Source organism: Python bivittatus, unplaced genomic scaffold (genome assembly GCF_059951505.1).
Source record: "Python bivittatus isolate LINGU-HERP-01145 unplaced genomic scaffold, Pbiv_v1 ctg000570_np1212, whole genome shotgun sequence".
NCBI lineage: Eukaryota > Metazoa > Chordata > Lepidosauria > Squamata > Pythonidae > Python > Python bivittatus.
Genome location: NW_028277097.1, coordinates 15768458 through 15781704, shown reverse-complemented (window position 1 = coordinate 15781704; position 13247 = coordinate 15768458). Strand labels below are relative to the sequence as shown.

Sequence of the window (13247 nt, the reverse complement as noted above, 5' to 3'; positions counted from 1 at the left end):
AAAATGGCTGATGGGCAAGCATACCAGGAGATGTTTAGCCACCAGACAAGCATCATGCACATCTCAAACAGATGAGAAGACATGCTCTAAATAGGGAAAAGGGAAAATTCAAGATGGTGCTGTCCTTCTGATGGTAACCCCCTCACTTCCCATGTTTGGTTCTAGCATTTCAGATAGTTTCACAAAGTTTAGACAAAGTCACCGATGGCAGGTCTCTCAAAAACGACTGATCTGAATCAATATACTGTAGCAGTTTGGAAAGCCAATTGTCTTGTTCAACTTTAAACTGAATGTAGATTTTAGATAGGGTCAAAATTCAGCGTTTTGAAGAAGCATTTGACATCAATTACCAAGCAATTTTCATGTTTCATGTCTGCTTTTACCTCCTACACATATTATCTTTTGAATAAATGCGTTAAAATCCTTTTTTAAAAGAGAGAGAAGAAAAACAACCTGTTCCTCTAGAACTTAATATAACTGCAGCCAAGCCACTTCCTGTGACAGCATGCAATATAAAGCAAAAACCTGTGAAAACGTTTTGTTCAAATGGCACATGCGGGCACAATATGACTACTTCAAGCCCTGAAAACAAAGTGTGGTTTTTAAAATCTCGTGTACAGGCCACAGATAGGAGATACTAAATGCATCACAAATACAAAGCGTTATAGAGAAGCAGTGCAATTTACTAAGGAAGCTGTCAGTGTGAACAGCACGGAAAGAAATGCTAAGTTGAATGCAGTGTCATACCTAAAGACTTGCAGACTGACACAGAAGCTTCTTCCAAAACTTTCAACTCTGCACTGAAAACAAGAAAAATGTTTATTAGAGGTGAGTTTGTGGAAATTCATCATCAGACACAAAGCGCTTTTTTAGAGGAAAGCTACTTACCTCCTTCACGAGTAGAAAAGATCTGCTAAGATCCCACCTACCAGGAGGTGTGGTGTGAGGGGGCCTAATGGTGGGCATTCTCTGTGGCAACTCACCTCCTCTGGAACAGCTTGCCCCCCCCCCAGGTGCAGGTTGCCCCCACCCTCATGGCCTTCCAAAAGCAGCAGAAAACACAGATCTTCCAGAGGGCCTTTGGGGTTTAATTATATTAGCAATGCCACTTTTTACTATTCCATAATGTATTGATTATATCACTTTATATAGCTGCCTGCCTGTCTTGCAATTGTGATTTTGTAGCTTTATATCCGTAGACAGAATTTTAATCATTTCATTTCGATTTGCACAGATTTAATACACAGGCTCTGTAAGCCACCTAGCTGGTTGTCGGGGGGTCAGATACATTTCATAAATAAATAAATAAATAAATAATGAAGCCTTGTATTGATGAGTTGTATTTTTAGTCCTTTCTCACTAAAAGCCTCAAGGTAAGTGAAAATAAAAAACCTGGCTTATGCTCTTTGACATAAGTATAAACAGATACAAGGCCAATATAGTACCATTTTGGATGCAAGATAATATCATGTAACCAAAATAAAAGGGGAATAGTCAAACAGTTCTTTTTTGCCGTTTAAAAAGCTTCTGGACATGTAGTTTTCTTGCCAACAACACAGACATTGGTTTGCCACTGTCTTCCTGGATCCTTTTCCAACTTCCTGTTCTAGCCCATAGGCCTGGCATTACTCAACAGTCTCCCATATGAACACATGAATCAGATTGTGTTCTGCTTTCAAGATCAGCCATGCTGAACTAGGGACTGCCATTTACCTAATTGCAATAGGATCACAGCATACAGCAGTGTTCCCTACGTTGTAAAAACCGACAAGGGAATTTGGCCAAAAAGTTTGTCAGTAAGACCAAGTAAGAAATAAATGCGGGAATATCACTGGAGTTGAACAACGTATTAGACTAGCTAAAATTGGCTTGGACAGATCGTGGTGTACTACTGAGGAACCCTGCCACACACTTAGTATATGGTGGGAATGAGGCCAACACAATTAAGCTATTTATTTGTTTGGGTCCAGAAACTGCATGAACCCAACAACTGTGTTTCGCTATCCGAGGTTTAGAGTTCTGCATGTTGCATGAACCCAACTATGTAGCAGCATGAGCCAAGCCACCCCCCCTTTGTACAAGCATGCAACACTGGTACACACAGAAAAGGGGCAAGGCTTAGATCATGACACCATGTCCACCATTTTGCCTGTTTTGACACCTCCACTCCCCACCCCCACTGATACCACTACCAGGTTCTTAAAGATTACACCCAAGAATACCAAACAAGGCAGTCTATTAGGACACATTTTAGATGCAGAGGATAACAACTTATACAGTATCACTTCGACCATGTTTAAAGTGAATTTATGCTCAGGTCATCCTGCAATATAAGCAAAAGAGTGACAGTTACATCATTATTAACTTGACCACCACCACCATCATTGTCTGTCTGAGTGCCTTCCTAGTTTCGCCCATTTCAACACAGTTTAGAACTGATTCTGACTGGCTGAGTTGATCAGTCCTGCATGTACACCAAGATTTTATTCTAAAGGATTGGTTTAGGGTTGTCATCCTTGTTGCTTAGTAGAGCCAAGACCATTTAATATAGATATACCACTGTGGCTAAAAGCATTGCTCATTTGACCAAAATCACTGCTTCTGTGTGCTTGTTGTTTTTAGAATTGTGCAAGCTTGCAATAAATTATTCTATCTGCAAAACTGTACCTCCCCAAGGTTTAGGCCCTGCACAAAAGAGAGCAATGTGCTATTGGATGATGGTTGCTTTAGATTCTATCTGGAAAACTATGAAAACATTTTCCCACAAGAAACAGAAATAAGGGCCTTAGAATACAGTACCAAATAACAGTAAGATGCTTTACTAATGTGTAAACATGTGGTAGACTACTGCAAGCAATCGCATCTCGTTTCATCAGATATGAAACTGCTAAAAAATTAATAATGTGATGGTAAAACAACTGTGCAAACAGCAGCAGCAATACCGTTGAGCATAAGTCCAAATTTTAGCTACTTCTGGTAACCACTCATTATTTGCTGATGTCAGGGCCCAGTCTTTCACTTTTGTATGATGCCCCCAATACCTAGTTTCCTAACAACAGATTCCTAACAACAGAACTCAAACTTCAGAGGGGAAAGATTATTTATTTGTTTGCATGGAAGTATATTCTCAAGCTGCTTGCAAGGACTTCTAAAGGGCAAGACCAAGGCCCCTTACCCAAATTCTCAAGATGTGCCAGAAGCCTTGAGAAAGAAGGTTGCTCTGGTTTTCTCCCTCAGCACAAAATGAGGGACCTATCTTCCCTTCATGTTCATCAACAGCGTGGAGAATTAAGTGGAAAGGGGCATATCTTGTAACATGCAAGTGGTCATCAGGAAAAAAAAATCATGGTCACCAATAATCATTTTTCTTGAGCGATCCAAGAAGCTGCATATTATATTTATATTTTTCCCATTATGACATGCAACACTGTTCTCTAGATTTCATGTTTTGCCTTCACATACAGGTAGTCCTCGAATTACGAAGACAATTGGGACCGGAGCTTCCATCACTAAGCGATGCAGTCATTAAGTGAGTTGCACCCAATTTTACAATCTTTTCTACCATGATTGTTAAGTGAATCAGTGTGGTTAAGCAAATCCAGCTTCCCCCCGTTGATTTTGCTTGTCAAAAGTCCCCTGGGAAGGTTGCAAATGGTGATCTCATGACCCCAGGAAACTGCAACCATTGTAAATACATGCTGGTTGCCAAGCGCCTAAATTTTGATCATATGGCCATGGGGACGCTGCAACAGTCATAAGTGTGAGGGTCAGTTGTAAGTCACTTTTTTCAGTGCTGTCATAATTTCAAACAGTCAAACGAATGGTCATAAGTCGAGGACTACCTGTATCCTGTATTTTTAAATCTGAAATCAACCTATTTCATGCAAATGTGGAAACAACTTATTTTGGAAATTACTGTCCAGAGTATGTCAGGGTCTTTCTTGCTATAAACAGTATTACTTGCTGTTAATAGTGCTTACAGCAAATAGCGATCAGGAAAACGCCAGTGCCGAGAAGCTGTTTCTTCCCAAGATTAGGATAAGCTGTTTGCCACCCACTTTGTGCAATCAAAACCACCGCAAAAGGTCAGAGTACGCATACAGCAGAAATCCACTTGAGAGCCATCCTGAAGCTCAAGTATCTACTCATGCAATGATGTTTTTGTACATTCCCAGTCTGCCTACTCATGGGATAATTATATATCATCCCTCTGTGTTCTCAATAGGATTCCACACAGATATACTTGACATGCAGGCTGAGGTTCAAATCTCTCTAGGGATCCACGCAGGAAAGCAAATGCATTTCAGGGTGGTCTGGTCATTCCACTCATCCTCAAGGCAAAGCATTATGAGAGTAAGATTCAACAAACTTATTTTTCAAGTTACTATACTTCAAAGAAGCTAGAGTGGTGTCAAAAACAGAGAATAAGGGCACACTGTGCTATGATACAGAAATACATACGCTCTCACATGCACACATAGACATCCAGTCAGCCTCAAGACCGAACTATGGATTACATTAATGTAAGAACAGAGGGGGATTAGACATCCTTTCTACCCAGTAATTATTCCTTGCAAGTGCTCTCTAGCTATTCTGATTTATCACTGTCTTTCAAGCTAGGAAAAACACACACACACACACACCCCAACAAGAAGGGGCATCACAGAGTATTAGGCAGAAGATCTAAAACCCCGTGTTCCTCCTACTTGCTCATGTTCCCCAGACAGATCGTATGCAGCGCCACAAAATGGCTTGGGTTAACCAGCACCTATACATTTGTGTCAGTGGAACATCTATTCTGGCTCTCTGAAATCTCTGAAAAGTAATCAGCTATGATTTCTGGGAATGAATGTGCCAACTGAAACACTACAATAACTTCATACCTCTCACGTATCTGCAAGCTACTGTTTAGTCTGTAGATTAACAGTCAAGTGTTACACTTTTGGGGCATTTTGTTGTTCAATATCAGGGAGGACTTTATGAGTTGTAAAGCAATGCAAATTTCTAATACCAAATATAAACACTATATGGGGAAAAGTTGTATCCCTACATTGATATATTCTGCATTCTGACTATACTGTACATGATGAGTTTTCACAGTAGCTCACACGGTATTTGTTGGGTGGTGGCCAGCAGCTCATTGGCCTCTGACCTTCCTGAAATAATATGGAAATAGGGTTATATAGAACCAGCCATAGGATGCAGATTTTCATCTCTCTCTCAACCAATTTGTTCTCTGTCTGTACCAGGGCAAATCATAAGCAAATGGTCCTTGCTTTGTTCAGCAAAAAGACTTCATTCTGCCAACCCTACTATTGCTGCGTCTATCACTATTGCTCATCAGGTCTCTGTCTAGCAGGCCCAACTATAACCAGAGCCTATGTATCTCAGATTACTTTCTGCAAATAGACAAAAGGGTCAGACTTTGAACCCAACTGTCCTAGTCAAGCCAGGTAAATGACTATATATGTTTTAGTAGACCAGGATATTCTGCATTAATCAGTAGTAGTTCTCCCTGGAGATTTATGGAAATCCATGTTCGTATTTACAAACCTATCATTTTGTGAGAGGACCAGTGGATTCTGAAAGAGTGCTGGCGCTTGCAATTTTATTATTCTATTTTTGTATAGCGCCTGAAAACTATTTCTAAGTGAGAAGCCATCAACAAAAATGGGACTTTTATTTAGACACACTGACAGTGTTTGTACAGGGCGTGCTTGACTGGAGGTTGCTGCTACTAGAACTCAGTGTTGCTAGCTTAATTCTAGGCTATGGAGAGGCTACTTTACAGTTGAGTTTCTTATTAACTGCTGAAGCAACCAGTAGGTAGAATACTGATCTACTGCTAGTGAATAACTTTAACTGACTTAGTGGTATCTTACAACTGTCTTTAAAAATTTTGCTATGTTCTAAAAGAAGTACAACTGTTGAAGAATATTCTAGGTTTTAGTGGTAGATTATTTTTATGATTATTGTACTTAACCTATCCTGTTGAGTGCTTTCACAGCACATTACAGCTGTAGAAATGTAGTTTGTGAAGACACTGGCTATGGCTATCGTTAAACTTACAAAAGATGGTATCAACTCCATTAATTTTACTATAGGAGAAAAAGAAATTGCTTCTCCCTATTTTCAGTGATATTTATTTCTATGCCACTCCTCTAAAAGTTCAACTATCAAGTGTAACAAGGAAAAAAACTTTATTAACCATTTGTTTCTGCTTCTGGGAGAGGAAAAAAAAAACATAGAACGAAATAAGGCTGTTTCTAATGAGTAGTTATATCTGCTCCAATATTGTCCTCTATTCTGGCAAACAAGTTTTAAAAAAGTAGAATCTACATCTTTTTATATTCTGCATTTTAAAAACAATTTAAACAAACTTAGTGCAAACATTTTTCATGCTTTACATCAATTTACAGTCTACCACTAGACCAATGTTGCTGGAATTGCCCAGTGGATCAATTGCTTCAGCTAGATCTTCACAACTTGCCATTCCCTAAAGTGAACGACAGGATGCAATGTTCAGGCATGTGGGATGGCTGCAAAGCATAGCAAGCAGCCCGTATCTCACTTGGTGGGTTAAAAATAACACCCTGTATCACTAGAAAAAGAATGCATCTTTGGGTCTGCTGAGCACTGTTAGAAACCAGGAGACAGTGAGTTCTAGCCCGCCTTAGGAGTAAAAGCCGGCTGGGTGACTTTGTGCCAGTCATTCTCTCTCAGCCCAACTCACCTCACAGGGTTGTTGTTGTGGGGAAAATAGGAGGAGGAAAGAGTATTGAGTATGTTGAGTATACTGAGTAGCCAAGAGTTACTTATAAAAATAATAAAGGTGGGATAAAAAATCTAAAAAAACAAAGTCACAGAGACTATAGTAGCTCACACTAAATAACTTCAATAAATCTAGAATTATCACCAAAAATAATTAATAGAAGTATTTGATCATGCAAACCCATCTGAGAAGAATCACTCCATGTGGAAGATTATTCTTTTTTTTCCTCTCTCACACATAAACAGACACACAGGGCAGAAGCAATGGGATGGAATATGAATACAAAGCCAGGAAGTCTAAAACATCCTATTGATTACATACAAGAAGTGTTAAAGCTTCATCTCCTAGGTGGTCCTTTTTCTTAACTCAAGAAGCAGACAGCTATAATTAAAAACAAATGGTAAGAAAGAGGAAAGAGAAAGAGAAAGAGAAAAAAGAGAAGAAAAAAGAATGAGCACACATTACAGTCTCCTCAATGTAAAAATCAGGACTTCCTTAATTCACTCCACATTTTAAAGCACTCTAGCTGGCTCCTGGTGATCAAGATGTATTCCAACCCTGAATAATTCAGCTAATAAGCATCTCTGGGCATGCTTCAGAACAAAATAGTTTTTCTGTCTTTTAAGAACAAAAAATAAGTGTCATTTCTGGTGCAGCCACAGGGATATAGGAACTCAAAACCCTATGGCTATTTGCCAACAGACTCCTCCATCCAATATTTTCTGGTTCAGAAGACCTCGGCAAGAGCACTCAACATTGCAGTCTTTGCAGAAAGGTAATTACCAACTTGATTTTGAAGACAAACCGACTCATGAGAAACTATATTGTGAACCAACTTGGGTAACACAGTAGGGCTGGGAACTAACCCTTTAGCAAGGGAGATGCCAGCTGGTGGCGATAGGCCAGGAGTAGCCTGCTGGCACAGTAGATGCTTGGACTAGATTAGTTGATTACCCAAATATTGTGCAGCTTTATGTGCTTTATTATCACTAACACACAGGTAGCACAGTTTCTAAACACCATGGTTGAAATTATGTTTTTAATAATAATAGTACTATAAATGTTTTATAAGATACAATGTATTAACAGGGACAGTCATAGAACGCAAGGAAAAAACCCTAACACACATTTTCATGGAGAAAAGCAATATAACAAGCAATTAAATACCTAAATGACTTTTTAAAATTGTATGATTGCATCTAACCTTTAAAAAAGATTGTCTTAGTTTCTGGATATTATTTCAAGCAATGGCCTGATTCACACAATACAATAAGCAAACTTATGGCTTAGTATGTTTAGTGTGTTCAATAAACTGTAGTTAAACAAATCAGAGCTTAATATCATGTCTGAACCCAATCAATGGCTTGGATCCAAACAGTAGAATATTATTTAGTGCAGCTGGCTCCAAAAATTAGCAGTGCATATATCCAGAATCCCTTCCTAGAGTCTTATACATTCAAACATGTTCCAGATTCTCCCATATTCACTCTTGGCATATTGAATTATTTCTATTTTAAAACAAATTTTATATTTAATAAAGAAGAAAAACATTTTTATTCATTATTTAACCAAAGTATAATACTTAAGTAAAAGTTATCAAGAGGAATGCATTTCATTACAATAGCTTCCAATAAGGTATAATCAAAATACCTTACCATAACGTTGAGGGGGGACTTAATTTAATTAAACAGAACAAGGAAAGACAACACAGAATTTAAAAAAGGAAAAGATAAAAAAAGCAAAACAACATCATTGCATATACAAGGGCGTATCCATGTCTACACGAATAGTTTTATAGAGCAGTTTCGATAATGGATGGCCCCACTCAGTGAAGACATAATGTTATTAACAACTTATGAACGAGTTGCTTACACACATGTGGATTATATGTGGATGATTAACATGAAATACACTCCCACTGCTAAGAGCTGGGTAACTAAACCCTTCAGAGTGATGCCAACGCAACTGTCTTCGGGAACCAAAGGCAAACGATCCAAGAAAAAGCAGAGTCAACTGTCATGCAATAATAATGGCTACATTTTGGAAGAGAGAAAAATGGCTGGAAAGTGTGTTTGATTTCTGGGAGAGCTACAAAGACAGTCGATGAACTATTCTACCTATTTGCACAGAAAATAAACCCATATGTCATCTACAAAGATTCATGAAGTGACATGAAAGCAGCAAACTAACACTTCATATTTATTACATTTCCTGTGCGTCACAACCCCTACAAAAGTACCGCTCAATTAAAATGAATGAGTACCAAGCTCAAAACACAAGTTTCTTCAGTATAGATCCTTTTCATTAGCCCATAGTGTGGCACTGTTAAACTTCAAACTGCTTTCTGATTTTGAAAAATGTAGTGGCAATGGGGGGGGGGGGGATGGCATTTTCCAAGCATAGAAGTGTATTTAGCAGAGACACAGCTGACTTAAAAAAAAACAAGACTTAAAAAACAAGATTTAAAGCCTTAAGCTCAAGTCCAAAGACACTATGGATCTGACCTTATCAATGATTGATACATATGCAATACCTTACAGCAGGAAGCGTAAATATCCTCTCCAATAGACTGTCCTAATGCAAAAGACCATAGACACATACAAACTATTTAGCCATTATTTCCCAAGCTTTGTTAACCTTTTTTGCCTGCCTAGGAAGAAGGTAATGGCAAGCCACTTCCAAAACTACTACCAAGAACACCGCACGGACTTCTTTATATAGTTGTGAGAGGCCAAGAATGATATAAGGGTACAATATATATATATATCCATGACCAGCACAAGGAATCTAAATGGAGCCTTCTAGATTGCCTACCTCAGTTGTTCAATTCCTTATATTAACTACGATGCAGGGAATCAGCAGTGAACTGCCAAACAACCTAACAAATGAGTGCTACCAAAGGATTTGTATAAAGGGAGTCCACATGCTTTTATCATACCATGTCAATTTTGTTGACATTTAATCTTTTTCTCATATGAAAATATGTCCCATCTAAGAGTTACTTTTAAAACTAGGATTCCATCCATAACCAAGAAGGAGAGGCCTGCAAAACTGTTGTTGAACTCAAAAAATGTCATGTTTGCCTGCTCATCTACTATCCTCTATCATGGAAGGACATATAATGTCCAAGTAACTTTCATATTTGGAAGACTATCAGCTATGAATTGGCTCCAACGGAAAGTTTTAAATGGAGGAAACTTAGGTTTATGGTATAATATCTATGATGACCAAGTCATATTAAAGCATTCATTATCAAGAAAGTGATATGTGAAATAACCTTCTCAATTCATTCTGTGTGGCACTGAACAGTTATGCTCCTGCTTGTCCCCTACTTTGTGAGCCCTTCTTCAATTTTCTCTTATTGGTTGGTTGTACTAAAGACAAAAGAGACTTGGTATTTGCTACACAGTCATTCCTACAAACTACCAACATTGATAGAAAAGACACTGAGAAACAAACACAGCAGCATTCCTCCCAGGTAACTAGCATGGAAGACAAATTAATCATGTGCTCAGTTGACAGCACAGTTGAGCTGCTGGTCAATTTTCTTCCTGGGAAAATAATGTCGTGGCTTCCTTCTTCCTGGACAACAAAGAGCTAAAAATACCTGCCTATCTCCTCATAATCAGCATGACTGGAGGGTAAGATAAAAGTGTCCTGCCAGCATACACGGAAATAGAATGGAAAGGATCCCAATATTCATTCATAAAGAAGTTGTTCTTGTTCACCAAAGCGAGGGGGACCTAAACGATAGTTTCCAAAGACTAGGTGTTCTCTGCTTTATATATAAAATACAAGATTGCATTCTTTGTGATAAAGTAATCCTTGGGTTAACTGATGGGCATTTGGTGCTGCTCTTGGGAAATCCTTGCACCGTTTATGATAACTATGATCTTACAGAGTTTCTTAACATTAAATGTTTCACAACATTTAGTAGCAGTAAATGACTAAACTGTCAAAATGAGGTTAAATTAAGCAACAGTGAAGAACTGACACCAACATTTTACCTTGCCTTGCAATCTGAAGCCACATTTCTCAGAATGAATTGATGGACTTTGGAACACAGGTTTGAATAAGCTCACACCTGCCAGGAAATGTCGAAGTAAATCTACGACCAATAAATGACCAAGATTTACCAATTATCAAAACCCCTCAAATTAAATATTTTTCCTTCTTTGCAACAAACTGTCATCAGATGCAATTTTACTGAAGTTGCAGCCATTTCTATACAAATCCAGATAAAGAATGAATGCCAAGATCTATGTTCTGCTATCCCCTCCTCATCTAAAAAGCCCTGTCCTTTTGTTGATTTGTTCTCACTATTACAGGGCAGGGACCACTCCTTCCTATTAGCTTTTTCACTCAAAAGGGAGAAAAAAAAATGCCTTCTCCATCTCCCACTACCAAGGCAGGAAAAAAGCATTTCCTCCTCCATACCTAGTCAATCATTTCTGTCTTCTAAGATAAGTAGGCACAACAAACTTTTCTATTATCTGTGGACTGTCGTAAAGGAAATAGTTCTGAATCTTTGTGTCCAGAAGTCACACTTGAACTCCCTGCAACCTCTACACAGCTCATGAGCCAAGTCAAAAGCCACCCAAGCAGTCTAAAGCGGTGCTTCCCAATCTTGGCAACCTTAAGATGTGTGGACTTCAACTCCCAGAATTCCCCAGCCACCAAGGCTGGCAGGGGAATTCTGGGAGTTCAAGTCCACACATCTTAAAGTTGCCAAGGTTAAGAAATACTGGTCTAAAGGCATCAAAATGTGTAGCAATCATCCACACAGTAGTCAGTTACTTTAAGACAGGAACAGACATCACCACAGAAAAAGGTGAATATATCTATTTTTTACATGTAATCCCCTTTAATAAAGGACATTTATTAAATGTTATGTATGTAAAAATAAATGACCTAAACACCTCAACTTATTCTTAATCCCAGACTTATCTCACTTTTAGCCTCAAATAAGAAAATGTGTCTTCCAAAACAACTTCCATGAATGTTGTGGTGCTTTACTTACACCTTCCTTACGATCTTTCACACACAGAGAAAATAATTACCCTATTCCCTACAGTCATATTATGAAAATATACAGACTATAATAGACTATCCGCAGGAAAATAACAACGAAGTGCAGAACAGCTACCAATAATTTATTGCATTCATTTCTTTAAAAAACCCTGTATTAAAGCAACATAAAAATTAGCTATTTTTATGATTTTCCATAAAGGGGTCAGACATACTGTTCTTCAACCAACCATTTGCAAAACCCAGGGGAAAAGAACAAAGTGAAACAGTACATATTAAGAGAAACATGTTTTTTTTTTAGTAAACTCTGCTTTAGATTTGATCCTTTCCAGCAAGAAAACAACACACACATGTGCAAGAACAAATATGCCATGAAAGTAATCAAGCCCCAAGAGTTCTTGTGGATTCAGGGCAGCAAATACATTAACTACAGGACAGGGGGAAGCAACCTACATCCTTCCTCCCACCCGCCACGCACTGTTAACATATGCTGCCTTAAGAAGGGAAGTAGGGGGATCACAATAAAGAAACCTTCTTGCACGTATACACCTAAAGATTTGGCTGCACTGTTCAGTAAAGTCCACACATTATGCACAGCTAGCATCAGGAGACCATGTAGGACAGAAAAAATTGTCACCACTAACGAGGGGCAAATAAGCACAAGGTAAGAAGAGGTCACTTCAAAAAATGCAATTCTGTGTTAAAAATGGTATGCTGCTTTCATAAAGGTAATACAGAAGAAAGTGTGAGGGAAGCTCCCCACCATCACTGAACCCTGGGATTTACTTGAAGGAGAGGTTTTCCTCCAGTATAAACCACAGTTGAATTGCAAGTGGGAATTAAATGAATCCTGATCATTCCTGTTTGAGAAAGGACTTGGTATCCTGACACAGAGAATCAATATCTAAAAAATGGACCTATCACAAAACAAAAAACCGAGTATGAACTCTTACCAGCATGTTAGTTATAAAGAATCTATTAATCCTATGCAAGCAGAGTTTTACTCCTGTGAGGGCACCTGTTTTTTTGGTCTTCAAGGCATATCCCTATTCATGCACTTGACTCCAAGGCAAAATTGGAGCGTCAGGAACTGCAGGAAGGAGGAGGAAATTCATTCCATCAGTAGCACCCATGATATCATGGATGGATGGAAAAACTAAGCCACTATTACACAGCAATCCTACCCTGTTTCTATTGCATTGATTCATACAAAGCAGACTGTGTGAAATTATTCCTCCTCCTCCTCATTATTTATTATTATTACTGTTTTATATAATTATCTTGAATTTTTTAATATGTATTTGGTCAACTCATTTGGTCAACTTATTGGAAATATCACAGGTCCACCTGAGACAAAAAGCAATGTGATTGGAATTAAAAATATAGTATACACAAAGTAGCACCCAATATACAGGCAGAAAATTAATCTAAAAAAATGAATGAACGA

General features: G+C 38.4%; 1 protein-coding gene across 5 annotated transcripts in view; it reads right to left on the bottom strand.

Annotated features, from left to right (window-relative positions):
- DYM (dymeclin) overlaps window positions 1-13247 on the bottom strand; it is a 203318-nt gene that overhangs the window by 166667 nt on the left and 23404 nt on the right. For 4 of the 5 annotated variants that reach the window (XM_088152700.1, XM_088152701.1, XM_088152699.1 and 1 more), the window contains one exon: window positions 748-800. In XM_088152700.1, coding sequence (XP_088008826.1) covers window positions 748-800 — 53 coding nt within the window. The remainder of the gene's footprint in view (window positions 1-747; window positions 801-13247) is intronic. The other variant, XM_088152702.1, reaches the window with a different exon arrangement.